At 38.0% G+C, this 27,233-nt stretch overlaps 1 protein-coding gene and 3 long non-coding RNA genes across 6 annotated transcripts; 1 reads left to right on the top strand and 3 right to left on the bottom strand.

Moving 5' to 3' along the window:
- Positions 1-412: 412 nt before the first annotated feature.
- On the bottom strand, positions 413-3,084 carry LOC309703986. The gene is made up of 4 exons (XR_014276095.1): positions 2,975-3,084; positions 2,728-2,844; positions 2,091-2,280; positions 413-1,669 (listed from the first exon to the last, which is right to left on the bottom strand). It is a non-coding gene; the product is annotated as an uncharacterized lncRNA (long non-coding RNA).
- Positions 3,085-6,145: 3,061 nt separating this feature from the next.
- Positions 6,146-8,914, top strand: LOC309703987. 2 transcript variants are annotated; one of them, XR_014276096.1, is made up of 3 exons: positions 6,146-6,182; positions 7,943-8,062; positions 8,145-8,914. It is a non-coding gene; the product is annotated as an uncharacterized lncRNA (long non-coding RNA). The 2 variants fall into 2 exon arrangements; XR_014276097.1 differs by having other exon boundaries at positions 7,943-8,914.
- Positions 8,915-11,375: 2,461 nt separating this feature from the next.
- Positions 11,376-15,520, bottom strand: LOC309703990. 2 transcript variants are annotated; one of them, XR_014276100.1, is made up of 4 exons: positions 13,603-15,520; positions 13,161-13,207; positions 12,609-12,798; positions 11,376-12,349 (listed from the first exon to the last, which is right to left on the bottom strand). It is a non-coding gene; the product is annotated as an uncharacterized lncRNA (long non-coding RNA). The 2 variants fall into 2 exon arrangements; XR_014276101.1 differs by having other exon boundaries at positions 13,192-13,207; positions 13,603-15,517.
- Positions 15,521-16,098: 578 nt separating this feature from the next.
- Positions 16,099-25,296, bottom strand: LOC309703968 (uncharacterized protein). Its single transcript, XM_082528910.1, has 10 exons — positions 25,262-25,296; positions 24,622-24,679; positions 23,303-23,532; positions 22,420-22,874; positions 21,911-22,006; positions 21,721-21,824; positions 21,472-21,580; positions 21,166-21,310; positions 21,059-21,085; positions 16,099-19,617 (listed from the first exon to the last, which is right to left on the bottom strand). The coding sequence occupies exons 3-10, from the start codon at positions 23,502-23,504 to the stop codon at positions 19,073-19,075; spliced, it is 1,683 nt and encodes a 560-aa protein (XP_082385036.1). The 5' UTR covers positions 23,505-23,532; positions 24,622-24,679; positions 25,262-25,296; the 3' UTR covers positions 16,099-19,072.
- Between the last annotated feature and the right edge of the window lie 1,937 nt (positions 25,297-27,233).

Raw genomic sequence — 27,233 nt, 5'->3', positions numbered from 1 at the left:
GTCAAGTACTTATTGACACTAAAGCAGGGTTTTGTGATTATGGGCAAATATGGCTGTAAGTTACAGCTTGACCGGTTGCTTGTTTGCTTGACTGGAAGGTTTTTTAATGTGGTTTTAAGGTTTTAAAGCTTTTGTGTGTGTATGTTTCATCAACCATTTCCCTTGTAAAAATGTAAGATGGTAGGGTTAACTTAAAAGTAACACTTCCTCTATGTGTTGAATATACTTCTGTATTTTATGTTTAGTCAGCCAGTTAAGAATATGATACTGATCTCATCTCACTGCTACTGTGTCTTGTGCAAAAATACGACAAACATTTTAACTGCATTTTCCTTCCTTTTTGCATTCAAAGATAACCATAGCTTTTAATGAGCATTAGTGGACAGAAAAAACAACACTGCACCACACCAGATTACACAAGTTTCTGATATGTTTATTTGTGGAACTGTAAGGATATCAGAAGTTCCTGGTAATGTAATGGTAATGAGGGTTTTATATTTAATTGAAATAAAAGCTGGAGAGTCAGAAGAGCTGATGAACATTTTACCAAGAGAAGAATATGTGCCTAAAGTTTATTTAAAAAAAAAAAAGGAAGTTCAGAGGACGGTCAGAGTAGCTATAGCAAGAAACAGCCTTTAAAACAGAAACTGATTCACAGTAATGTCAAATCCCCAGCCTCAAAACATATGAGCCAAGGCCTGGTCTCGTCTGGTTGTGCTAACTTATTTAACTGACAAACGCTGAAACTTAAATACACCTCATGTATATGTTTCAATTTTCACAAACCAAAATCAACAGTGTACAAATTAAAAATAAATTGGCTGAGGACATAGTGACCACAAACATTTGCATGCGTACGTCTAACAGCAAATATACCGTTTCCTGTTACACTTCTTTCTTTAATAAACAGGAAGAAAGGGAACTCAAAGTTACACAATTCTGTTTCGAGGATACAAATAAAAAAATCCCTCAGTTTTTCTTACAAGTGGGAGTGGTCATACAGTCAAAAACACAAGTACAAACCAAGTAGCTCCAAAATCCAAATATTAGACAGCTAGTTAGAAGTGCTCATCAATCAGATGTTTCTTTCATAGATTAAATATTAGAAATGTGGAATCAGCATTTGTTATTGAAATCTGTGTGATTATTATTTCAATAATGGACCAAAAAGAAAACTAAATTCATAATTAGCACTAACACCAACCAAAGTCACTGAATTTAGAAATGTATCTTAACTCATCATGAAATTTTAATAATCAGTATAGCAACAAGCAAAGTTTGTCACAGAATCATTGGTCTGACTGTGGAAAGCTATTCTACCACAATACTGAAATTCCTTGCAGGACTGCAGGGTATATTGCTTGCTCTCTGCTGTTCATATTTCTGAAAATGAACAGGGAGACATTGGTTTCCAACCTTGTTGCATGCCACAATCACAACCCTTTTCTTTGCACCAACTGTAATTTTACAATCCTTGTTGCTTTTTGTGGATATGACTTCATATATCAGCATTTCTGAGTTGCTGATGCACAAGTTCCCTGCATAGTTATCCGTCTTGCTTAAGCGTCGACCGTCTCTGCTGCAGATTCTGATCACGTTCTCCAGATCACTTTTATTGAGGAACGATTGCACTGTAGTTCTGCACCAGAGGTGTTCTTTTTTCAAATACCTGCGTTAATAGATCAATAATTCAGTACATATTATCACATCATGGATAGTACGCCAGTTTTCAGCTTGCTAAACAACTTCTGCTTAGTTTTCAATATTTTCTAATGTTCCCAGTGTTACAATTCCTCTAATAGGTAACAATATGCACTCATAAACACTAAGCCTCGATGTGGAGCAGGATACAGAAATCTGTTCGCTTATTTGTAACACAATTCCTCCACAACATTATTACTTTAAACCTTCTAGTTTCTAGACACATAAAATGCTGAGTTTAATGACATCACATGAAGATGCTCATAAAGCAGCACCGTGTGGTGTAGCAGCATGTAACCCTCTGGAGCCTGTAAGCTGTTACTTTAAAGGTTGTTTCCTACTGCACACAATAAAACTAAACTTTTTTGAATGATGTACTTTTAATTTACCTTTTCCAAGCATCTAGGGAATTTCTGTCAAATTCCTCTTGAAGGATGTGTCTGCTGAGAAATTCTTTATAATGACTTTTGGGGCTTTTGTCCTGACACGGTGATGAAGGCTCTGCAATCATACTGCTGCCTCCACCAATAAGGGCTACAGTGACAATGATGGTGATCAAGACAATGAATCTCATTTTATCTGCAGTGAAAAGAGAGAAGGCGACAATCTAATGAGGCTGAAAAGAAGGCAACAGGACTTGGAAGATGTTTCACCTCACTGAAGAGGCTTCTTCAGTTACATGTTTGTTCCATGATAGGGTGAGACAAGGTCTCACAGTGGCTCATTTAGTGATGCACATGATTAAAAGTGGGTCAACAACCCTCTGAAATGCACACCCCTTTACTTTTGTAATAGTCTTTATTTAAGTGTCAGTCTGTCATCGGTTAGCTGACTGCAGCTGGTCCAAAACACTGCAGCATGGTTACTAACTGAACACATGCAAGTGAGATTACATATGTTCCAAACTAACATCCTTACACTGACTGCCAGTCAGTTTTCGCATTAACTTTATGATTTTATGATATTATTATTATTATTATTATTATTATTATTATTATTATTATTATTATATTAGCACACTCATACCTTTTGAACTGGTCCTGCAAGATCAATGAGGTCTGTGGACCAAATGCTCCTCGCTTTCCCAAGGTCCAGATTAGTGAAGAGAGGAGTGAAGAAGCCTTTTCTGTGACTGCTCCTAAACTGTGGAACAAACTTCGCGTTCAAATCATGACTTCCTTAACATTAGACAGCTTCACAACCAACCAAATCACAACCAAATCAAGAAAAAAGTATCAAGAAAGTATGAGCCAGGAGACATTAGTCATCTTACCTTTCTTTGTTGTTGTGCTGTGGAGAACTGATAATCCTGTTGCTCTACTGTGTTAGAATTACTGCAGACGTCTTTACCCACTTCCTCTTTTTATCTTTTAGTCAACAGGAATCAAAATAGTCGAAAGGCAAAGAAAAGGAAGCAAAAACAGTGCATCATCAAAAAGTACTGCAGTGCAAATGGAGTGATTTCAGGTTATGAGTATATGAAACTGAACCTGTTTAATTTTCTCACATTACTACTGTACCAGACCTCGAGGAGACTAACTAACTGTATTATAGGCATACCAATGTGGGTGTACATATGTAGTTCACCAGTACTGGGATGCGATGTCTCTTCATGCTGGTTCTGCTGGTTTATCAAAACTCTGAAACATATCATTAGTCTGGCTGTGGAAAGCTATTCTACCACAATACTGAAAATATTTACAGGACTGTAGGGTATATTGCTTGGGGTTTGGTTCTCATATTTTTGAAAATGAACAGGGAGTTAGAGAGACAGAGACCGATGAACAGGTACAGGTGCTCTAGTCTGTTAGAATTTCTGCACTAAGATTTTCTGTCTTCCTCAGTTAGTATTTTAATTAAGACTAATAATCTTCTCCCAGATGAAAAAACACAATAAAGCTAGTCCAAAATCAAGGCAAGATTTTCTGGGTCAACAATGATGCACATTCCTGAGGTATGGAAGTCTGGTCACAGAGCACAGCATTACCAACACTGTGAGGCAAGGGCTTGGGTGTGTAGTTGGTAGAATGAAAAGTGGGATTCAGAGGAGAAGGTGATGATTTTGACTTTTTTTCTTGGTATTCGTTCGATTGAAAATTTTGTATATCATATTGTAGTGATTGATATAAAGATAATCTAAGTCATTTCTTAACATAAGGCTTGTTTTGCTAAACAAGTCTAACAAAGACGTCAAGGTGACTTCAAGAGAAATATCAAGCTGACATCGAGGTCACATCTCATGCTTGGGACAACTTTCATTTTGGAACAATTTTTCAGACATAACAAAACCTCTTCACAAATCAATATGTTATCTTGGTGGAGGGGTTTGTACAATGGTTTGCAAAAGTATTCGGCCCCCTTGAACTTTCCCACATTTTGTCACATTACAGCCACAAACATGAATCAATTTATTGGAATTCCACGTGAAAGACCAATACAAAGTGGTGTACACGTGAGAAGTGGAACGAAAATCATACATGATTCCAAACATTTTTTACAAATAAATAACTGCAAAGTGGGGTGTGCGTAAGTATTCAGGCCCTTTTGGTCTGAGTGCAGTCAGTTGCCCATAGATATTGCCTGATGAGTGCTAATGACTAAACAGAGTGCACCTGTGTGTAATCTAATATCAGGACAAATACAGCTGCTCTGTGACGGCCTCAGAGGTTGTCTAAGAGAATATTGGGAGCAACAACACCATGAAGTCCAAAGAACACACCAGACAGGTCAGGGATAAAGTTATTGAGAAATGTAAAGCAGGCTTAGGCTACAAAAAGATTTCCCAAGCCTTGAACATCCCACGGAGCACTGTTCAAGCAATCATTCAGAAATGGAAGGAGTAGTCAAGTCAAGTCAAGTCAAGTTGGCTTTATTGTCACTTCAACCATATACAGTTTAACAGTACACAGTGAGGCGAAACAACGTTCCTCCAGGAACCAAGGTGCTACATGCAACATAAATTTACAACATAAATTAACAGAAAACACTAAACTAGCTAACTAAGAGGCCTAGTTAGCTGGCTAGCAGAGACAAGACAGACTGACCTAACATAAATGACAACATAAATTAACCCTTTACAGCCGATCGGAGCGGGCACGCTCTGTTTTGCGTAACTATTTTTAAATCCCGGTAGCACTGCAACCACGTAAGCTAGCGCAAAAATTTTTTCTGCATATGAAACCGGAGGAGTTGTACTTACATCTTATGCCATCAGCTTGTCCTAGGTCACGGTTTCCTTCCACATAAAGCTTTGCAAAAACTGCATAAAAAGCGCTTGCAGGAACAAAAACATAATATTCCAGAAACACGCTTTACCGATCTGATCAGCTGTTCATAACACTTCCTATGTTAGAATAGACGTCAGCGCGAACTTTTGCATTTCCGCCATTACCTGCCCGAAACCGGAAGTGATGTCATTTTCGCGGAAATGTAGTCTTTTTTTACTATCAGGGCCTCAGGGCCTATACTCGTCTTTTTAAAAGTTATCTTTGACTTTATGACTTTCTGTGTCGTTTCTGGGATGCTTAGGACTCATATTGCACTGCTGGAAATAGTTTATTTTGATGCATATGCTGCTTTTTTGCAAATTTGCAGTATAATATTTATTTTCGTTTTTCCTGCAGTGTATAAAAATTGGTGTATTTCAAAAATAAAACTATGAAGACACTCAAAATAAATTTCCTGTGGTGGGAAACTATTTTGTGCAACTTTTTTGTATTTACAGTTTTGAGGGATAAGCCTCTTAAATTTCTCTAACTACAAATATATGTTAAAAAAGCAAAAACGATTTTCAATTTTTTTGTAGTTTATTGCACTTTTTTGCAATTTATGTAATTACTATGCACTTAATGAATACATATTATTAAAATCTGGGCTATAATGGTTGTATTGATGTATAGCAACTTGAAATGCTCCCAAAAATGGCACCACAGCAGGTAAAAATATAATATAAGCTCTGGTGGACTTGGTTCTATGGTAGGTCTTAAAGGGTTAACAAAAAAAAAAAAAAAAAAAAAAAAAAACCTAACTGTGTATGGCACAACTGTAAACCTACCAAGACAAGGCCGTCCACCTAAACTCACAGGCCGAACAAGGAGAGCGCTGATCACACTGTAAAAAATCAAACTTGCAGTTGTTGAGCTTACAGTCATTTCTTTCACAATTCAACAATAAAAGTTCAGTTGGCCCATAAACTCAAATACATTAAGGGTTTCAACTAATCATTTAACGTTTTGGAGCAAAAGTTGGTCTCAGATGAAATTTATTGCTGGCAAAATGAATGAATTCAAGTTTTACATGAGTTGAAGCTATTGGCGCCTTTCTGTGCCTGAGTACGCATGCACATCTCATATTTTTGGATGCTACGGGGTCTACTTTGCGCTTTTGCAAGGACTGAAAGCCACCTGGCCGTCTGCCGTAATGAGAACGTGAGGCTTTTTATACCAGGAGCTGGATAGATCGTTCATCTCAAGTTTCTAAAGGCAAGTAATGTTTCTTTTATTATATCAGACAGTATATGTTTGAACAGTCTCAATTTGTCTTTTAGAAATATCACAACTGAAGTTTTTCGTATTTTTCCGAAACTTAGCATAGCATTACTTTCTTGGCTAAGAGGCCTTGTGGCTTATGGGTATGTGTTTACTATATCATTTAAGATTCCATGTCACAAACTACGTGCCATGTCACAAAACAATGAAAATCCGACAAACTTCGCTAGTAAAGAGGCGCGCTCATATCTGACAAGCCTCCGCGACACCCCCTATGCGTATTTCATGAAGTGCAGTCTGTGGCCGCCATACCACCGAACGAAACAAAATAGGCTGGCTCACTCATGACCAACGGCAGCAACCCCCCGCCGCTATTTAAATAAAATAAAATAAAATAAAATCCGGGGCGCCTGCTGCTATGTCTTAATTTGTTCGAATCACATTTAGCCAATAAAATGTGTGCTTTAGTTTCTGTGTGAACGGGGTGGTGGAGTCCTCATGGCCAGCGAGCTCCACTAAATGAACTAAATGAAATATGAGATGTGACAATATCGTTTATATCGATATAGTCTATGTTACATTATAATTATACTCGTGGAGCCGCAAGTTTGCCTCTCTTTCGTCCACTTTTGTCTCTACGCTGTGTTACTCCGCCTCTCTCCTTCACTGAACACAACTCCCCCTCCCCCATCGCTTCACCTGCAGGCAACGACAAGATGGACACGGCAGCTATCAAAGAGGAGCTGGTCGGTAAAAAGAAAACATTTGAAGATTACTATTTTAGTGCTGTCAGCGTAAAGTTAATGCCATAACTGCATTAACGGGGCAAATCTCCGTTAACTAGTTACCGCGGATCACCCCGTGCGTGGGGCTGGGTGGCGTTAGTGAGCTAACCGGGCTAACGCGTTGACGCACGGCCTAAAATCCTTTCATCTCAAAAATCGACAGTCTGCCTTATGTATGAATTCTGGTTGTGCTTACTGACCTCGAACCAATTTTATGTGGTACACAGCTTAAAAAAATATGTCAAATGTTTTGGTACGACTTTGGTAAGCTATGAAGCTGCACTGCTTGATGGATTGTTGGAGCATTACGGCTACCAAGGAGCCTCGCAGAGTGATACGTACTCTGCTTCAACGTAATATTACCATATTATGTGTGTAAGGACCATAAATGGCACCTGTAAGAGACACGGTTACAAAGAGGATTTCAAACTCCAGGCTGTCAGTTGCGCAGTAGAACTTGGAAACAGAGCAGCTGCAAAATCTGTCTTTGTTATTATGCTCAGCATCTTTTATTTTACATTTTGACTGCACAATTGTGAGCTTTTTGTTATGCACAAAACAACATTGTTTTGGTTTATTTATGGAGCACCATTAATAAATGCACTGATAATTTAAACAGATGCTTCAGGAGTTTTATCCCACTCATACTCTCAATCCAATGTTTGTCATTCTAAGTTGTAAAACCAATCACACAAAATTATCCTTTGCTTACATAATACATCCCAGTATACTGTTGGTGCATTCCATGTAGAATACAATTTGTTAATAATAAATTAAATAAATTAAACATTTGATGTAATGTATGTTTTGTAAATTATTTGTTTTACTGTGTTTCACATGGCATTTTACAAGGCAGAATCAGCTCACTTTAGTGAGCCAAAAAAATTAGGACAGGAGAAAAAAATTCTTAAGTAATGTCAGGAAGCTGGCATTTTATTTTAAAACTAATTGCTATTTTTATTTATTTAGAGAATTAAAAGCCAACTCCAGACCACTGCTTGTCCTGATTTATGAGGGACTGATGAGGAGTTGGTAAGGAGAGGAATCAGAACAGGAGTGCCTGCCCCCCCGCCCCAAACACATTATCAGGTAATGTAACTTTGGTAATTTGAGATTAATTCAGGTTTCTTTTGAATTGTTGACACTGTCCTCTCCTCTCTTCTCATTATAGCTTTTGTATGCAGTGCCAGTTCTGCTCTTTTGTCTGTTCAAGCCAAGAAGTACTCTTAAGACATCACCAGCTACGACATAGAAGAGGATTTCATTTGCCCTGTGTTTACAGTGACTGTGTCTGTTCGTTCAGGACACGAGGGGCATTGAAGTCTCACCTCAGCAGATCACACAACAGGGCTAAGAAACCAGATAGAAGTTGTTCACATCCTGCCATCTGATGTTTTGAATCTGTTTGTTAGTGACTATCTATCAAGATAGGTTTGATATTCTGTCTGACAACACCACCTTTAAAATTGGATGAGTAACATTTGTTACAAAAATTTTTTTGTGTTTTTGGAAGGACTTTATTTGTGGCTGAATGTTGTCAGTATGTTAAAAATGGCTGATCTCAAAAGTCAACATTGTCAGTGGTGCAGTTGTGTTTGAACACAAAGTTATTTGAAAATCAACTGTGTAAACATTCATTGGTACAACAGGGAGCACCTCATGAAAACTATGAAAGATACTTTTTCTAAACTTTAGGAAATTGATTGGCAAAACAAAAAAATATGTTGTGTAAACTTTAGGAAATACGTTGCAAAAACAATAAAGTATGAGTTGAGAAAAAGGACAATTATTAATTTTGTCAACACAAAAACATTAGCTAAAGCAACTTATCTCCTAAACTTGAAATTATAAGTTATCCATCAGAACCTAAAAACGTAAATGCAGTCGGTTGCCTTGAGTTTTTAAGTTTTAGCAACGTTTTTTTTTTTACAGTGCAGAAATGCAGCCAAGAGGCCCATGGTGACTCTGGACAAGCTGCAGAGATCTACAGCTCAGGTGGGGGAATCTGTCCATAGGACAACTATTAGTCGTGCACTGCACAAAGTTGGCCTTTATGGAAGAGTGGCAAGAAGAAAGCCATTGTTAACAGAAACCATAAGAAGTCCCGTTTGCAGTTTGCCACAAGCCACGTGGGGGACACAGCAAACGTGGAAGAAGGTGCTCTGGTCAGATGAGACCAAAATGGAACTTTTTGGCCAAAATGCAAAACGCTATGTGTGGCAGAAAACTAACACTGCACATCACTCTGAATACACCATCCCCACTGTCAAATATGGTGGTGGCAGCATCAGGCTCTGGGGGTGCTTCTCTTCAGCAGGGACAGGAAGCTGGTCAGAGTTGATGGGAAGATGGATGGAGCCAAATACAGGGCAATCTTGGAAGGAAACCTCTTGGAGTCTGCAAAAGACTTGATACTGGGGCGGAGGTTCACCTTCCAGCAGCACAACGACCCTAAACATAAAGCCAGGGCAACAATGGAATGGTTTAAAACAAAACATATCCATGAGTTAGACTGGCCCAGTCAAAGTCCAGATCTAAATCCAATCGAGAATCTGTGGCAAGATCTGAAAACTGCTGTTCACAAACGCTGTCCATCTAATCTGACTGAGCTCGAGCTGTTTTGCAAAGAAGAATGGGAAAGGATTTCAGTCTCTAAATGTGCAAAGCTGGTAGAGACATACCCTAAAAGACTGGCAGCTGTAATTGCAGCAAAAGGTGATTCTACAAAGTATTGACTCAGGGGGCTGAATAACTACGCACACCCCACTTTGCAGTTATTTATTTGTAAAAAATATTTGGAATCATGTATGATTTTCGTTCCACTTCTCACGTGTACACCACTTTGTGTTGGTCTTTCACGTGGAATTCCAATAAAATTGATTTATGTTTGTGGCTGTAATGTGACAAAATGTGGAAAAGTTCAAGGGGGCCGAATACTTTTGCTGTCCACTGTATGTCCCAGGGATCCTAGAAGCAATGTTGTCTGTGGGCTTTTGCCTGGGATAGGGTTACCAGGGCTCCGCCCTGGAGCCAGGCCCAGGGAGGGTGCCCGAGAGCGAGCGTCTGGTGGACGGGCCTTAGTCCATGGGGCCCAGCTGGGCACAGCCTGAAATAGGGACATGGGGCCATCTTCCTGCAAGCCCACCACCCAGAGGAGGCACCTTAGGGGTCCGGTGCATTGCGAGCTGGGCGGCGGCCAGGTGCGGAGGTCCTGGCAGACCAATCCCCAGCTACCAAGACTGGCAATTGTGACATGGAATGTCACCTCTCTGGTGGGGAAGGAGCCTGAGTTAATGCGTGAGGTTGAGGTGAAAGGTACCGGCTTGATATAGTCAGGCTCACCTCAACGCACGCCTTGGGCTCTTGAAACAGTCTCCTGGAGAGGGGCTGGACTCTGTCTCAGTCTGGAGTTGAAGCGGCGGGCTGGGTATTCTGGTATCCCCTTGGCTTGCTGCCTGTATGTTAGGGTTTCTCCGGATCGGGGAGCGGGTCCTGACCGTCGTCTGTGCTTATGCGCTTAGTGGCAGTTCAGAGTACCCAGCCTCAAAGAGATTCTGCCTCGAAGAGATTCTGGCAAACCACCAGGCAACTCAGGAGGGGATTGAAGGTTTTTCAGGGAGTTTTCAGTACAGTAACAGTAACAGCCTCGAGAGGGCAACAAAAAACAAAACAAAACAACTTTCTTAGTCATTCATTACCAGTAAATTAGTGTGAAGGGAAACATATGACCATTTCCTAACACAAGTTGACTGCGGCCAACATCCCAAGTGTTATTTGTGTATTTGAAGAAGTACACTCTTGTACTATATGTGTACTATATGTGTGTGACATTTAAAATCTGGGTCACTGTGGCTGAAGCATAATGCAGAAAAATAGGAAGCACAGCAGACATCAGCTGGTCTTTTGCTTACCATGAAGTAGTCCACACAAATGCCCAATAACATAAAACACTTTATAACTTTTATGACTTAAACATACAAGAGAAGATTGTAACTATGTTTTTTTTTCAAGTACTTATTGCCACTAAAGTAGAGTTTTGTGATTATAAACAAATATGGATGTAAATTAAGTTTAATTAAGCAAACCAAAATCAAGACTGTGTTGCTGTGCTACACTACTTTATCTAATAAACAGGAACAAGGTTACACCATTCTGTTTTTGTGGATACAAATAAAAAAAACATCAGTTTTTATTTTGAATGATACAAGTGGGAGTGGTCTTACTATCAAAAACACAACTACAAACTAAGTAGTTCTAAAATCCAAATATTATACAGCTAGTTAGAAGTACTCATTAAACAGATGTTTCTTACACAGATTAAATACTAGAAATTTGGATGCTGCATTTGTTTTCAAACTCTCTATGATTCTTTTTTCAATAATGTATCAAAAGAAAACTAAAGAAAAATTCATTAACCCTTTATTCACCATTAGCCAGCTGACAGGCCCATTTTCCAAGCTCTGTTTAAATGACTGTAACTGTGTCGTCGTTTATGCTAGGGAAAAATGTGAATGGTTTCAAAAAAAGACAAGCTGATGCTAATGCTAATGCTATCTGAACACAGAAAGAAAACTCAACTCTGCCTAGAATTTATCACGTGAGCTTTGTACTACTGTAACTCATCAACTCTTTGAGCTTGAGGGAAGTGATCTAGGTGTAAACACTTTTTTATACATTATATTTAGTACAGTTCATATTTAAACTTGATGTTGTGTTACATTTTGTTCGTGTTGAATATCAGTTTTCACTTAACTCGAAATCTGATCCTTTTTTAATTTATTTTTCCCCACGTAAACTGTTGTTGCATTGCCATAACAATACAGTGATGTAGAATGACTGCCAGATATTGAAAGTTGAGGTTATTCTGAAAAAAAAGAATGGCAAAAGCATTCACATATAGTATGATTTAAGACCCCTTTACAGACAAAATTACCAAATAAGTTACTACTTGGTAAATAAAGGGTTAAAGCACTAACACAATGCAAAGTTGCTGAATTTAGAAATTAATCAGTGGAAAGCTATTCTACCACAATACTGAAATTCCTTGCAGGACTGCAGGGTATATTGCTTGCTCTCTGGTGTTCATATTTCTGAAAATGAACAGGGAGACATTGGTTTCCAACCTTGTCGCATGCCACAATCACAACCCTTTTCCTTGCACCAATTTTAATTTTACAATCCTTGTTCCTTTTCCTGGATGCGATGTCATATATCAGCATTTCTGAGTTGCTGATGCACAAGTTCCCTGCATAGTTATCCGTCTTGCTTAAGCGTCGCCCGTCTTGGCTGCAGATTCTGTTCACGGTCTCCAGATCACTTTTATTGAGGAACGATTGCACTGTAGTTCTGCACCAGAGGTGTTCTTTTTTCAAATACCTGCATTAATAGATCAATATTTCAGTACATAGAGATAATAATATAATAATAATATTATTATTTGTTCTCTTATTTGTAAAACAATTCCACACACATAAAATGCTGAGTTTAATGACATCACATGAAGATGCTCATAAAGCAGCACCGTGTGGTGTAGCAGCACGTAACCCTCTGAAGCCTGTAAGCGTTTACTTTAAAGGTTGTTTCCTATTGCACACAATAAAACTAACCGTTTTTGAATTATTTACTTTTAATTTACCTTTTCCAAGCATCTATGGAATTTCTGTCAAATTCCTCTTGAAGGATGTGTCTGCTTACAAATTCTTCATAATGACTTTTGGGACTTTTGTCCTGACACGGTGATGAAGGCCCCGCGGTCATGCTGCTGCCCCCATCAATAAGGGCTACAGTGACGATGATGGTGATCAAGACAATGAATCTCATTTTATCTGCAGTTAAAAGGAGAGAAGGCAACAGTCTTATGAAGTTGAAAAGAAGGCAACGGGACTTGGACTTGGAAGATATGTCACCCTCAGAGGCTTCTTCAGTTACAAGTTTGTCCCAAAATGCACTGTAAAATAAATCTGAAAAAATACAGTATAGTTTTTATTTTTAACATGACTTAATATTTGCATTTTATTTAATATTACAATTATTTTCTGCTATGATATCACTAGTTTAACCCTCCTATGCTTTCAACTTTTTTGATTATTTTAAATTTATGGCACCTGTAAACAGTTGTTTTTTTTATATATGTGCTTTATAAATACATTTGACTTTGACTTCAAGAAACTTAAAGAAGTCCAGTTGCCTTTAATTGAAGGTACTTCCGCTGCACTGACCTGGATGACTCCGAACCTACACAGACAGAGAAGGCAATACTGATTAGCTAACATATTTTAAAAAGGATACACTCAACAAATCATTTAAAATAATGAATATGCTGTGCATTCAAATAAAAAAAAAAAAACAGCATCCAGAAACAAAATCAACATATCATATACGTTTTAACATCACATTGCAATATTGTACATTAGTGTTTTTGGTAACTCTTATATTACTGTAGGGTAGGATCATGTGCAGAGTGCCACTAATCTGTGTTATTCCTTTAACATCTCAATACGACTCTTATATCAAGAAAAAACGTGAGTACACAAGATTGCAAAATTACACAATTTCATCTGATAAATGAAATTTCAATATCATTAACTGTATAGGAAAATACGAGCCAGGAGACAGAAAAGTCATCTTACCTTTCCTTGTTGCTGTGGAGGACTGATATCACCTGGTGCTCTGGTGGGTTAGAAGCACTGCAACATCCTTTACTTGCTTCCTCTTTTTATCTTTTAGTTATAACCAATCATCTTTCTCCAAATAACAGGAATCAAAACAGTCAAAGGCAAAGAAAAAGGAAGCATAAAAAAAGTGCATCATCAAAAAGAAGTGCAGTGCAGATGGAGTGATTTCAGGTTATGAATAAATGAACCTGAAGCTGTTTGATTTTTCTCAGATTACTACTGCACCAGACCTCGAGGAGACTAACTAATAGTATTGTAGACATACCAGTGCTGACATATTTAACCAAACTGACTAAGAATAATAATAATTCATGTTTATCTTTATTAAAAAATGCACAAAAAGAGTGTAAAAAATAATCCAAACTTTCTGAGGACTATAAACATTTACAAGCATTAAATGACAAATCAGCTGGCTGGTCCCTTTTACACGAAATATGTAAACACATTTCAAGAAACTGTGGTTCAGTTTTTCAAAACTCTACAAAACACAACTGAAAAGAGTAAACCACTTTATCAAAAAAAGCACAAAAAACACTCAACAACACTCAAAATCTCATTTTCTCATCTCAAAACTGATTCCATGTCACAAATTCCAGTGTGTGCAAATATCCCATTTCTCCGTTTAGTGTAGAGTTGTTTACCTGCATAGCATTTGCAGTACTACATGTAAGTGCAACACAAATCGTTCTATAGTAAAACTCAGTATTTTCACCTGAAGTGTAGGTGTAAGTGTAAGACTACAAAGTAAATGTGTGCTCAGATACAAAAAAATGAAACAATATTTATTTGGGAAAGGGAAATTACATCTAAACCTCATCTTATTCTCTCTCTCTCTTCTTCTTTGTTGGTGTTGCTTCATCTTCTTGCCTAACACCTGCAAAAGTTATTCTTGGTCTCTTTTATATTCTGACACATGACTGTATTCTCTTTCCAACTGAGTTTGCACATGTTTGCATGTTATATGCTTTGTCTCTTTGCTTAGTTACTTTTGTGTTATTTTGGTAGTCTTTAGTCTTGCTTCCTTTGTCTCGCTTTGCCACCTGTTGCCTCTCAACCAGCTGCCTCCACTTCCTCTCATTAGTCTCGGTGTGTGCAAATGCCTCGCCTTTACGTTGTAAATATATTACATTTATACAATACAATTATATTTTGTCTACACTCTGCTCCCGTTGCTCTTGTGGACTTTTGTGATGTCTTCAGATTTTTGGATTTCCAGTCAACATTCAAAGCTCACCTTGAGTTAAGACTCTATCTTAGTGTCCTTTCACTCACTGGTCATTAAATAAAAACCACTACTGTAAATAGAAATGACCTAAAGGCTCCAAATGTAAATCCACCTCTTGTTACTTGTGGTTTTCTGGTTGTCTTGCCATTTTTAAGGAGATACTTCAAAGTTTCCCTTCAGGCATATCCTTCACTAATAACAGTTTTTATAATAATTATTAATGTAATGAGTCTTTGCTAATAATGTAAGATATGCTTACATAACCACTTCTAACACTAAGCATACGGTGCACTCTGAGGTGTAGTTAAAACAAACAATCAAACAAACAAACCTTGTGATCTATTGATTCTGTGGTCAAATCACAAATGTCTCCGAAACACTGAGGAAAGCCACCGACTGAAACATCAGTTTCTTTCTGCTGGTATAAAAAGTATAACTGTGGATTCTGATCTCTAAATCTGAGGTGCCAACAACTGTTATGCTTCATGATTTATGTGGTTTAGGTCAGCTTTTTTAATCATACTGGCCCTGTCATTAACCCAATTTCTGCTTTGAAAATGTGTAAGAGGAGCGCTCAACTGCCATGCTGAGAGAGGAGAGTTTGGAGGGGTGAGTTACCCAGGCATGAGCAGGACACACAGCAGACCTGCTAAAACCTTTTATTTTAATTTCAATATAGCGGATGCTGATGTTGCACACATCTGAGGTAAAATGATTATAATAACACAGAGCTCAGCAGCAGCTTCTGTATTGGTCTCACAGCACTACAGTGACTAAGAACGTGGAGCTAATGTCACTGTAAGGCAGAGCTTCACGGAAAAATATAGCATTAATGTTACTAGTCTAAAATTTTCTCTTAACATTAGTGAGTGCTAAAAAGTGTCTGGCCAATTCACTTTCACAGGAAGTGTTTTCTAAACTTTGCTTGCATGGGTGAAATGAAGAAATGAAACAGATTGTAGGGTTCCTCACTGTTATTCTAAGAAAGAGTCAAGCTCCAAAAAAAAATCTGAAAAATCAGGTGGCTTTTAAAGCCTTTTGAATTCAGACATAGCTAAACCACAGTGTGCTGTAGCTTATTAACTTTTATTGCACTTAAAAATGTAGCTAATGTAAAATGTAATTTTTTTTTTTTTTTTTACTAATGTCAGCTGCAAACTTGCTTCTCTAAAATCCCTGCACTCCTAGGGCTGAAGGAAGAGTAAAGGAGACAATATACAGCTGGCTTCATTAAGGTTTGGATTTATTCAAACTACAAAATAAATAAAACTAAAATCTTAAACATATTTCATTCTTTTTTCATTGCAAACACAGTTAAAATATTAAAAAATATTCCCTAGATAGAAGTTTGTTTGTTTCTTGTGTGTATCTGTGTAAAACATATTTCTTATGCTGTAAATGGATTATTTAAAGTGACTCATGTAGACTACAGTTGAAAAATGTAGACATCAGTTTACAGTATCTAAACTGCCCAGTTAGACAAATTGTTTAACAGATGTGTGGAGTAACAAGGAGGGTCTGTAGAATTAAGCATCTTGTAGACTAAATGCTTGAGGTAGTGGTTAAAATCAGCTTTTCCCAAACACGGAATATAAGTATGCCATTAGAAATCATCAAGTGTGCCGTGGAAGATTATCCAATTTCACCTGATTGATACTCTTAGCAAGTGGCATGTTGTGACAGGCACAACAGTTACATTCTCATCCACCAGATCCACTTAATTGTACTGCCCTTACCACCAGCAAGATGAAGATGAAGAAGAAATACAAAAGTACAAAGTCGAGCTGCGAATATGACAACACTGCAGGGAATAGCGATTACTAAATAACTGAAAACAAAAAGCATCAATCTGGCCTGGGTCCTAGAGAGATTTCCAACCCAGATGGCCCTGGCTTTAATAGTGGAAGAAAGCAAAATAAAAAGTAAACACATGACAATACAGTTAACATTATCTTGCCTTTGGATTGTCATACACTGGAGAACCAAACTGAGCCCATTCTGCTACGCCTGGTGCGCAGGGAAGTCAAACAGTGCCACGGTTCCAAGAAAACTTAAACACCATCTCCAGACAAAACACCCATCACTTCAAGCATGAACATACTGAGACGCAGGCAGCTTTAATGAGGAAAACCACCAATAAGAGCAATAAAGCACTTAAAGCTAACAAGTTGCTGAATTGCAAAAATGCATACATGTTTGCACCAATGGAGCAGCTGCCATGCTCGGGCACACTAAAGGATTTGTAAACGGAGTGAAAGAGGAACATCTAGATGTCATTGCCATGCATTGTTTTCTGCACCCGGAAGTACTTGTTGCCAAGACTGCAGGAGGAACTTAAAGTGTTTTTCACAAATCAGAAGGACGTCAAGTTACTCTCAAGGGACCAGTGGTGTATAGAGATTGAAAATGTGACGTCACTCAGGGGTAAAACCGCAAAGAATTCTGGGAACTCGTGGCAAGAGGTACTAGCGCACGCAGGCTTTCAATTGAAATCAGTTATGCAGCGATAAAAAGAAACACAAAAAATGGCAAGAAGCTGTTGTATTATTAACTGCAATAGCCGGTCGCATGACAGCCACGGAAAGCCGACGGGTAAAGAGATCGGTTGTTATCGGATTACGTCGTTGAAGAGAAATTGTTCGAGCCATGTTTCCGAAGTAACAAAGAGGCAACTGGATTGCAGCCATTCAAAGATCAAATATAACGTCCCAGAACACTCCAGCTCACAGGTTAGTCTGCTCCAAGCATTTCCACAAAGGTCAGCCTGCTGTTGTAGTTAATGCGTCATTTTTCTTAACATAATTGGTGATATAGGTTACAAGCAAGTCTGGCGCTGAACAGAAATGGTCGCGCTATGCTCCTTTGTTTATTGTGCATAAATAGTGAATTGTCCTGACACAATATTACGTTTCGCTTCTGTTATTGCCATGGTACATTGACAAAAACATATACTTTTATTCACAGGATAAAACAGTTGTTTTGTATCACTAATTGCCCAGTGCGATTACAGCATACAATATTATTGTCACTGCTACATTTCTGTGATGCTACCAGAAATTATTTCCACTACTAATTAATTACCATTGAGCTCAAAGGTCCTATTAATAAACGGTTAACGAATGTGTATTTATGAAGACGATTTGTGAGACTGGTAAACTTATGATATGTACGATGGTCTTTACTTTCTACACGGTGCATTTCAAGGTCCTGCACCCATCCGTCGGTGAACTGTACCTGGGCTTGTTGCAGTGACCTGAAGTTACTAAACTTCACGAGTGTATGCAGTCACTCCAAGAACCGTATAATTATAAATATGAGCGTGGTGAAAGTTGGGCAGCACGCTAATGTATTTTGTCCCTCTGTGTGCTTGTAAGGGTCTAACCCTTTCACTGGTTTGATTTTTTCCCCCGTATCTTTTCTTTGACTTTTCATCAAGTCTGTCTTTGTACGGACCGGCATTGTTCTCCTTCATTTTGTACATTCCTTTTTGGGGGGCAAAGAAAAAGCAAGAATTTATTGGAACCGAAGAATGAACGTTTTGCGGTGCTGCAAATGCTTGCATTTGATGCGGTACTTGGATTGTTTTGCCACGAGTTCCCGGCATGCAATGCGCGAAAGTCACGTGGTGTGTCAATCTCTATAAGACTGCTGTACCTGGCAGATATATTTGAACATCTGATTGACCTGAACACACAAATATAAGGCATAAATAACAAATTGCTCACAAGTAAAATATACGGGATTTGGTTGAAAGGTGCAGCTCTGGAAACAACATGCTTAACGTGCCAACCTGAACATGTTGACACACACCTAGATATGGTAGGGTGTCAATAGTGGTGGATTTTGTGATTTTTCTAATGTGAAATATGTGCTGTGGTTCCAAAAGGTTGGGAAACTCTGGTTTATGTGAACACAACCAATAACAAGAGAAGAATCCTTATTAAATCATCCCTTTGCACATAATCATAATTAACAGTATTTAGAGTGCATCCCCATAATATGTATACATTTGCATTGCTAGCATTGCTATATAGTGCATAAAAGAAAATTCTAAAACCCATGCCTTTATTGAACCTTCATTGATTCATGTTGTCATTATAAGAAAAGAATATGGAAACCCAGGCAATCAAATTCCCACTTTAATATATATAATGCCTATAACTGATGCATTCACTGCTCCAAAACCAGTGCATGTGATTACTACTGCTTTTCCATAGCAGATATAATCAAAGGATCGCTGTTTTTCTCATCTGGTTTCAGATGGAGACTGAAGTACGGGAGGATCTCACCACCAAACGAACACTCAGTAAATGAGTAGATGTGAGACTGAGACATCACATCATAAAAGGACACGAGCCCTTCTTCATAATCTACAAACACCCCGACTTTCCGAGGTTTCACTTTAAATGAAAGGTACACGGGCGGTATTGTCCGGGTTGCGTATTTTTTGTCTCCACAATGTGCAGTAACCCAGTAACCTTTGTCAGGGGTCACTAAAAATTTCCCCTTGCGGTAAGCATCACATCTGGCCACACCCAGATCCCACCCGGTCTTGTTGCTGACTTCCACCTCCCAGTATGATTTCCCTGATGTCAGCCTGTTGAGCCCCAGGACACTTCCAAATATACCAGACCTCTGGGGAGAATTAGGATCTTTTGCTGTTTTTCCACCTTTTCTCACTTCTTTACCATTATCAGAAATTACAAGACTTGAGTGTGCAGAAGTCGGGTCCAGCTTCACGTCCACTACAGTCAAAAGAATACACTTAATTAAAAAAACTGAACCATGTGGTAAGTAGATCTATAAACATCACACATAGGTCAACACATAAAAATCACTCTTTATTCCTTTTTTTAATCAACATTTTTGTTGAAGGGCTCCATCACACCAAAATATGGCACTAAGTATTGATGGAGTCCAATCAGACTGACCTTTCCAGACCTCACCGTAACAGAGAAGACTTACTAAATAAAACAGGTTGCTTAGCCAGCTAGGGCTTTAATTTGTTTTATTGTTAATGTTTTTTAATGTTATTTGTCTAATATCTGTGCTAGATTTCAATTCTCACAATATTCAAATGCAACAAATTCATTTTGTTGAATTTTAGGAAAAAGATGGATGGGTTGCCCACCCAGTTCAGAAACAACAAATCTTGTGTTATATGGTTTCTCTATATCACCACCTGTCGGGATCAACAGGATAACAAGTGAAAAATAATAAATAAATTCTGGATAATATTAAACTGATCTTTGCCATTATTTTCTAAACAAACGCAGAAAATTACATGAGAAAATAATATCCTAGATTGGGGAAGTGCATACTAAATTGTGCTTAGAAATTACTTAACTTTAGCAAAAGAACAAATTCAACTCTAGAAATTAAAAACATGTTTAAAACTGAAATCAAAGGCTTTTATTCTGAAAACTGACTTACTGTATCAAACTGATGTCTAATTTTGAAAATGTCGTTATTATTTTATAAGCATATTGGTTTTCCTTTAAATAAAATTATGAAAAAACAGGGCTTTTATTTTGAAAATCTGGCGCACTGTCATGGTCCTGGGTTATTTGACCCAGCGTTTTGTGTTTTCTATTATTGTAATATATTCTGGTTGTGGTTTCTAGCTCATTGGTTTTGGTTCGGTTCTTCTTCAGTTTAGTGTTAGTCATCCCTACCTGTGTGTTCCCTCTGTGTAAAGTCTGTTTCTTTGTATGTGTGAGTTCCTGTTTTATTTTGAAGGTCGGTGTCTCAGGTTATTGTATTCTGTTTTTATATCTGTCAGTCTCGTCAGCTCCAATTTTCCCCAGCTGTGTCTCTTCCTGTTTCTCATTCCCTGATTGCCTCTTTGTGTATATAAGCTCTGTGTTTTCTGGTGTGCGTTGCTGGTTCGTCTGTGTATTTCCCAAGTCGTTTCCCTGAATCTCCCTGCATCTCTACTTCTGGTTTGTTTCTGTTAGTTTTCCAAGTTTAGGTTTTGCTTAGTTTCCATGGTCACCCTTGTCGTATCTGTTTGTATCACCATCTGATGAATAAACTCCCTTGCATCTGAGCTGCCTGCATAAAGGGTCCTTTAATAATTTACGCACGGCTTGCCCAGCAAACTGTGACATGCACACCTGTTCCCTGTTTTTACTCACTGTTAACATTGTTTTTATACTGCTGTAATTTTTTTTTTTAAATACACACCTCCAAATGTAGAAATCCTCTCGAGGTCTGTGGAAACACACATTTGAGTAAGCTGCAGTATGTCTAAAGTTAAATTAATACAAGTCATGAGAGACCAAAAGACTTACCTTTGGATGCGAGTTTTTCTATTTCCTGGCCAATTTGCTTCATCATGGCTGAAGTCGTACCTCGCAGTGTCCCGAAGAAGAGTGAAGTGTTGTCACATAAAGTTTTCCAGTTAGCAGATTCTTTCAGGCCTGTTACAGGAGAAAGCTGTGCATGTGTGCAAAGGTAAAAGTTAGCTTACAGCAGGCACGATTAAATTGAATGAATCAGAAATAACACTGAAAATGCACAGATGTTGTAAATGAAATTTTTCCTCTTTTAAGGGAATTTATGCTCCAGTAGATGGATCTCAGATCCTTGAGGTTCACCTCCAAGTCTGGGTTGTTGTCTAGGTCATCAGTGGCTTTTTTGAGCACATCAATTTCTCTTTGCAGCTTGTGGGTGAGATCTTGTGCTTCTCTTTTCACTTTCCGTCTCCTAAAGATAACAGAGAGGGCACGTGGGAATCCATTTTATTAAAACATAATGCACCAAAGGAGCACAAAGAATCCTTGCGATGTTAAAATGTTCTTCAACGATGCTGACAGACTAACTTCTATATGCCTCACAGGACCAACCTGTCGTCCACAGTCTGGCATGCTTTCGCTTTAGCATCCTCCGCAATTTTCATCACCTCTGAGAAGAAACTGTTGATCTCCAGCCATTCGGCATCCAAGCGACCCTGAATAGCCATAAGAGAGTAACGGCGTCAAAGCAATATCAAAATAAAGGATTTTCTTTTTTTTTTAAAAATGTTGCGGTCTTTACATTGCAGTTTATTTCAGATGATTTGACCTCGGCCATCTTGTGGTCTCGGGAATCAATTTTCTGCCGTAAATCAGCTTTCATCTTTTCTTGTCTTTCCTTGAAAAGGGACAATGGAAAATGTTAAAATACTCAAAGTTTATACAGGTTATAAGTCTTATACTAGCAGTCATGTCAGCAGCTCTATGAGTCACTGCGTAGTTTGGATTTGCCAGTACTAGAGTCACACATTTTTCAGGTTTGTCATAAAAAAGCATTAGTTACCTGAGCCATGTCACAAATGTTAACCTCCTGGTGAAGCTAGACAAACAGCCAGTTCATTACCTAACTGTTAATGTGTTTATTTCAGGCTTTACCTCAAGTAATCTGAGTATTTGAACTCCACCTCTGTGCTTTTTCTAATGGAATTATCAGACAGGATTGTCTGTGAGGTACTACCTTGTGCTTCAGTTTTGGAGGATGAAACTCTGGTAATGAATGACTGTATATTCACTGTGTTGAAACTGCAGTACCTTTTGTCGCCTTTTAGCCTTCTCTCTCTCCCTTTCCCTCTCTAGTTCTCTCTCTCGTTCTTCTCTCTCTCGTTCTTCTCTCTCTCGTTCTTCTCTCTCTCGTTCTTGTCTCTCTCGTTCTTGTCTCTCTCGTTCTTGTCTTGCTCGTTCTCTCTCTCGTTCTTGTCTCTCCCGTTCTTGTCTCTCTCGTTCTTGTCTCTCTCGTTCTTGTCTCTCCCGTTCTTGTCTCTCTCGTTCTTGTCTTGCTCGTTCTCTCTCTCGCTCTTCTCTCTCTCGTTCTTGTATCTCCCGTTCTTGTCTGTCTCGCTCTTCTCTCTCTCGCTCTTCTCTCTCTCGTTCTTGTCTCTCTCGTTCTTGTCTTGCTCGTTCTCTCTCTCGCTCTTCTCTCTCTCGTTCTTGTCTCTCTCGTTCTTGTCTTGCTCGTTCTCTCTCTCGGTCTTGTCTCTCTTGAGCCCCTGTAAGAAAAGAAGATCAATGTTATCATGTTGTTCTTCAGAGTCTTGTTCCTGTCATGAACTAACTTAAACATCTAACTCTGCATATTACTGTGGTTGTCTGACTGGAGGATCAGACAATCCTCCAGTGATCAGTTATCAGCTATGTGTTTTTGTCTTTGTTTTTTCAGTGCAGAAACTGTAAAAACCAAGCCATAGTACATATTAAATATCGTAGGAGATGGCAAAAAAGAAATCATGTTTGATGAAACTGTAGATTTAATTGATGTAAGTTTGACAAATATGGGGCAAATATTCTAAAAAAAAGTAATTATCTAAAACATGAAAATAGATTATCACTGTAAACCAGTGAGTTTTAGTTAGATAGTCACTCCCCGACCCTGTAGCAACACAAACTGACCACTGTACAAACACATTGGTAGACTCACTATAATCCAGACTCATACACATGCCCATCGAAGGCTCTCGTCTGATTAGAGATCCCATAAAGGCCGGCATAGGATGGAAACTAGATTGCCCACTTTCAGGGATCCTCATTCCCTTTGGTGTGCAGCCCATCCTTCCCTGGTGAACTCTCAGGCCATGGTAAGTTGTGAAAGACCGGCCGCAGTGACAGAAGTGTTGCTCCATGTTGGATGAGTTGAGTATCTGTAGGGGACTGATAAGGTACAAACAAGCAGGTATAAAGACATGCACTGTCCAGAAAATGTGATCAGTAGATTTTGACTTACAGTGTATTATTTTTCGTTGTGCATTATTTTTTCAATCTTAATGGAGGAAGAATTAAATAAGTAATCTGTGATCCACCCATGAGGGTGATTCAATACAAATTCATATAATAAAAAAAAAAAAGAGCTAGAACTGAAGTTTTATGTCTTGGGGAATTTTGAGTTTTGAGGATTTTTTTTAATTACAGCTATTGTAAAATGTCTGAATTTAAATCTCTAAATCACTTATATTGTAGTCATGGAGTATTTGATGTCAATCTGGAGATGTGTGGACAGTGATTAGGCACCCTCTAGTGTTACAGATTACATGTTACAGTCTTGCACACAGAGCCAGATGAAAACAGGAATTTAAATAGGGAAAGTTCTGTTTCTGTAACATTATAGCTTCAAACAGTTTTCAGTAATAAACTAATAAATGCCTAGTAAAATAAAATTAAAAGCAACAATCAAAATAACTTGTGGTTTTATAGTAATCCAAATCAACTTGAAGTAGCTAACAGCATATTTAGACTACATTTAGCTATATAATGTTATAACACGATGTTTATTAAGCATATATGCAGAATTTGTTTTTTAATTAAGTTGAGTTACTGATTGAATCATCACAGTTCTAATACACACTATACTCACAGTGTCTGCATAATCTATTTTTAGAGTTCGACAATGGATATTATTATATTTTATTTGAGTCAACCCAAGTTCATTTCTCTACACACCTACACACATAACTCATGCATAGCTGTGCACATACCCTATACCCTGGATCAGGATCAATGATAACAACTTGCTGTTCTACAACTTGTGAAACACTAGACATGCAGTCTAAAGTTATGTATTTTAATTTACGTGACTTTAGATAACATCTAAGCAAGGCCCAAGGCACAATGATTTTTCTTTTAAACACATTCTTAAACACATATATACCACTGCAGCATGTCATTCACTTGTCTTTTCTTTTGCAGCCTGTGTTTTGTCCTGTCTTACGCTCTCTTTCTATTTTCCTTTCACTTTCTCCTCACCTCTCCAACTGGTTGAGGCACTTCTTGCCAGGAGGACTGGTTCTGCCGGAGGTTTGTCCTGTGGAAAGGGAGCTTTTATTTCCCACCATTGCAGTAGTGCTTACAAATGGGGAATTTCTGGATTATTGAGGTTTTCTCAAGAATATCAAAGTCTTTACCTCACATTGTAAAATGAATTCTTATTTATTTATTATTAATTCTTTAGTTTATGCAGGAATAAAAGTGAGTTAACAAGCAATTAATGTGATGATTAAAAAGTTGCTGATTTACTCGATATTTCTTTGTTCTGTTTTATGAGTGAAACTTGAATCAATGATTAAAATCCTAGGAAATGTTGTCTTAAATGAAACTCCAAGTTTTCATGTGTCAAGATGCATCACAGATTTTTTTTTTTTTTTAAATTCAATCTAGTGTCAAATGCTTGAATTTTAATCTCTAAGTCACTTATATTTTACTAACGGAAAAATAAACCTGGATGTTTTTATAATTTGTTATATAATATATATATATATATATATATATATATATATATATATATATATATATATATATATATATTTTTTTTTTTTTTTAAAGAACAAAAAAAAAACAAATATTAAATTAAAGACGCTTAAACACACTTATCTGCCCAGCAGCCTACCTGTGCTCCTGACAGCGGTGCTCCACTGTGTGACCTGTCACCTGTTGTTGCATCTTTTTAATGCATTGTCAGTTTTTCAGTTTCATTTCAGTCAAACCCGAAACTTTTCCACCAATGCACAAAGGTGGAGCTACAATACATTTCTCTGATATACTTCTGTGTTTTGGAAACACCATTAAAAGTAAAGCTGTAATACAGAAAAAACTGAACATCTTTATTAAAACTTTTAAAAGTGACATACAAATAGTAGCAGTGAATATACATTTTGTTTCCTCAAATTTTACTCTACTTGTACTTAAAAGAAGTAAAAATATCACAATTCAAAACTTATCCAAATCCAATGCAACCTGTTAGATGACATCAATCAAAGCGCACGATCTGATATCGTCATGTTGGTGTTGTTCCCAGATCAACATAGTTAATGTTGTTCCAGGATCAAAATTGCAAGTGACCAATCAGAATGTCATAATTTTGCGACTTCGGAAAAAATCGCCGTAAAACAAGAATCTGTACTTAAGCTGCGAGAAACCGCCTCTGTCCGCCGATCAATGGACCCTGACCCTAACCCTTTAATAAACGCTAAGCAGAATTGATATTGTCCTTGCAACATTGGAATTTCATAAATGTACGAATGGCTTGGCGAGCCAAAGAATAACGTCACAACAATGTGATTGGTCACTTGCAATGTTGATCCCGAAACAACATTTACTATGTTGTTCCAGAAACAACACCAGCATGACGATATCAGATCATCCAGTCAAAGCTATTCAATGGTCACTAAAAATATCTGACAGATTTAGTCAGCCACTCTGTGGAATCTGAAGCTAAATTCCTTTTTGTCACATGAATGGAGGTCATCAAACACGCAAGGCTTGGTGTGCAGACACTCCTTATTTTTTGAGCGTGACAGGAGGTTCATATTCTCTGGTCCAATTAAACGTTGAACGCAAAAGTGTGCTGTGTGTAACACTGTGTGAAAATGGTCTCTGAGAACAGACTGGACATTAAGATGCACACTGAAATAGCAGTAGAGTTTCCGAACAAAGTAAAGTGAAGTAAGACTTAACAAACAAACAGTAATTGTTAGAAATGAGTCTGAACTGTGATATTGTAGAGTGACACAAAACTTCCACATTAAAACTAAAATGAAATAAATAAAACCTACGACGCCACAATAGAACAAAACATAGCAAATGTTTAAACTGAGAAAATGTACCATACCAAGACAAATATTGGCTCATTTTAAGTTTGATGACATGAACAAGCCTCAGAAAAGTAGGGACAGGGCCGTGTTTACCACTGTGTAGCATCCCATCCTCCTTTAACAACAGTCTGTAAATGTGTGGGACTGAGAAAATATGATATAAATATGATATAGGATTCTAGCTGCTCAAGAGTCCTCGGTCTTCGTTGTTGCATTTATTGTTTCATGATGCTCCAAACCTTTTTAGGAGGTAAAGGGTCTGGACTGCATGCATGTCGGTTCAGAACTCAGACTTCTACTCTAGTCGTGCTGGTGTAGCTTATGTGTAAGTTCGATGAGGAAGATCTGAAGTCTACATCTGTCTGCTTTCCCAGGTGTTGACAACTAATCTAAGCTTTAAGTCACTTTCACTTTCCAACGCTGTCAAGCTAATTGTGACATCACCGATCTAGTCCAATCATCTTTCTGCCAGCTTTCTTCAGCCCAATCAGCCTTCACTCCGCCTACTTTATATCTCACTTTCACATGACATCTGACATTCTCCCTTGCAGATGCCTTCGTGCAACCCAGCTCCTCTTCGTCACTGCCTCTCCCTCATCACTCAGGCTTCATCCAAGCCTCCATAAAAATTCCTTCATGCTCTAAAACCTGTATATACCTTTCCACATTAATAGTGCCTTTCCAAAACAGGCTGGTAACAAACAAGGCGGGATAACAAAAAGAATGCTTTCTCTAATCAGGGTGAGTAGAAACACCTTGGAAAAAATA

The sequence above is a fragment of the Aulonocara stuartgranti genome (genome assembly GCF_965226115.1).
Source record: "Aulonocara stuartgranti genome assembly, chromosome: 3".
NCBI classification, from domain to species: Eukaryota; Metazoa; Chordata; class Actinopteri; order Cichliformes; family Cichlidae; genus Aulonocara; species Aulonocara stuartgranti.
Note: the sequence above shows the minus strand (reverse complement) of the source record. Positions and strands in the feature narration are given on the sequence as shown.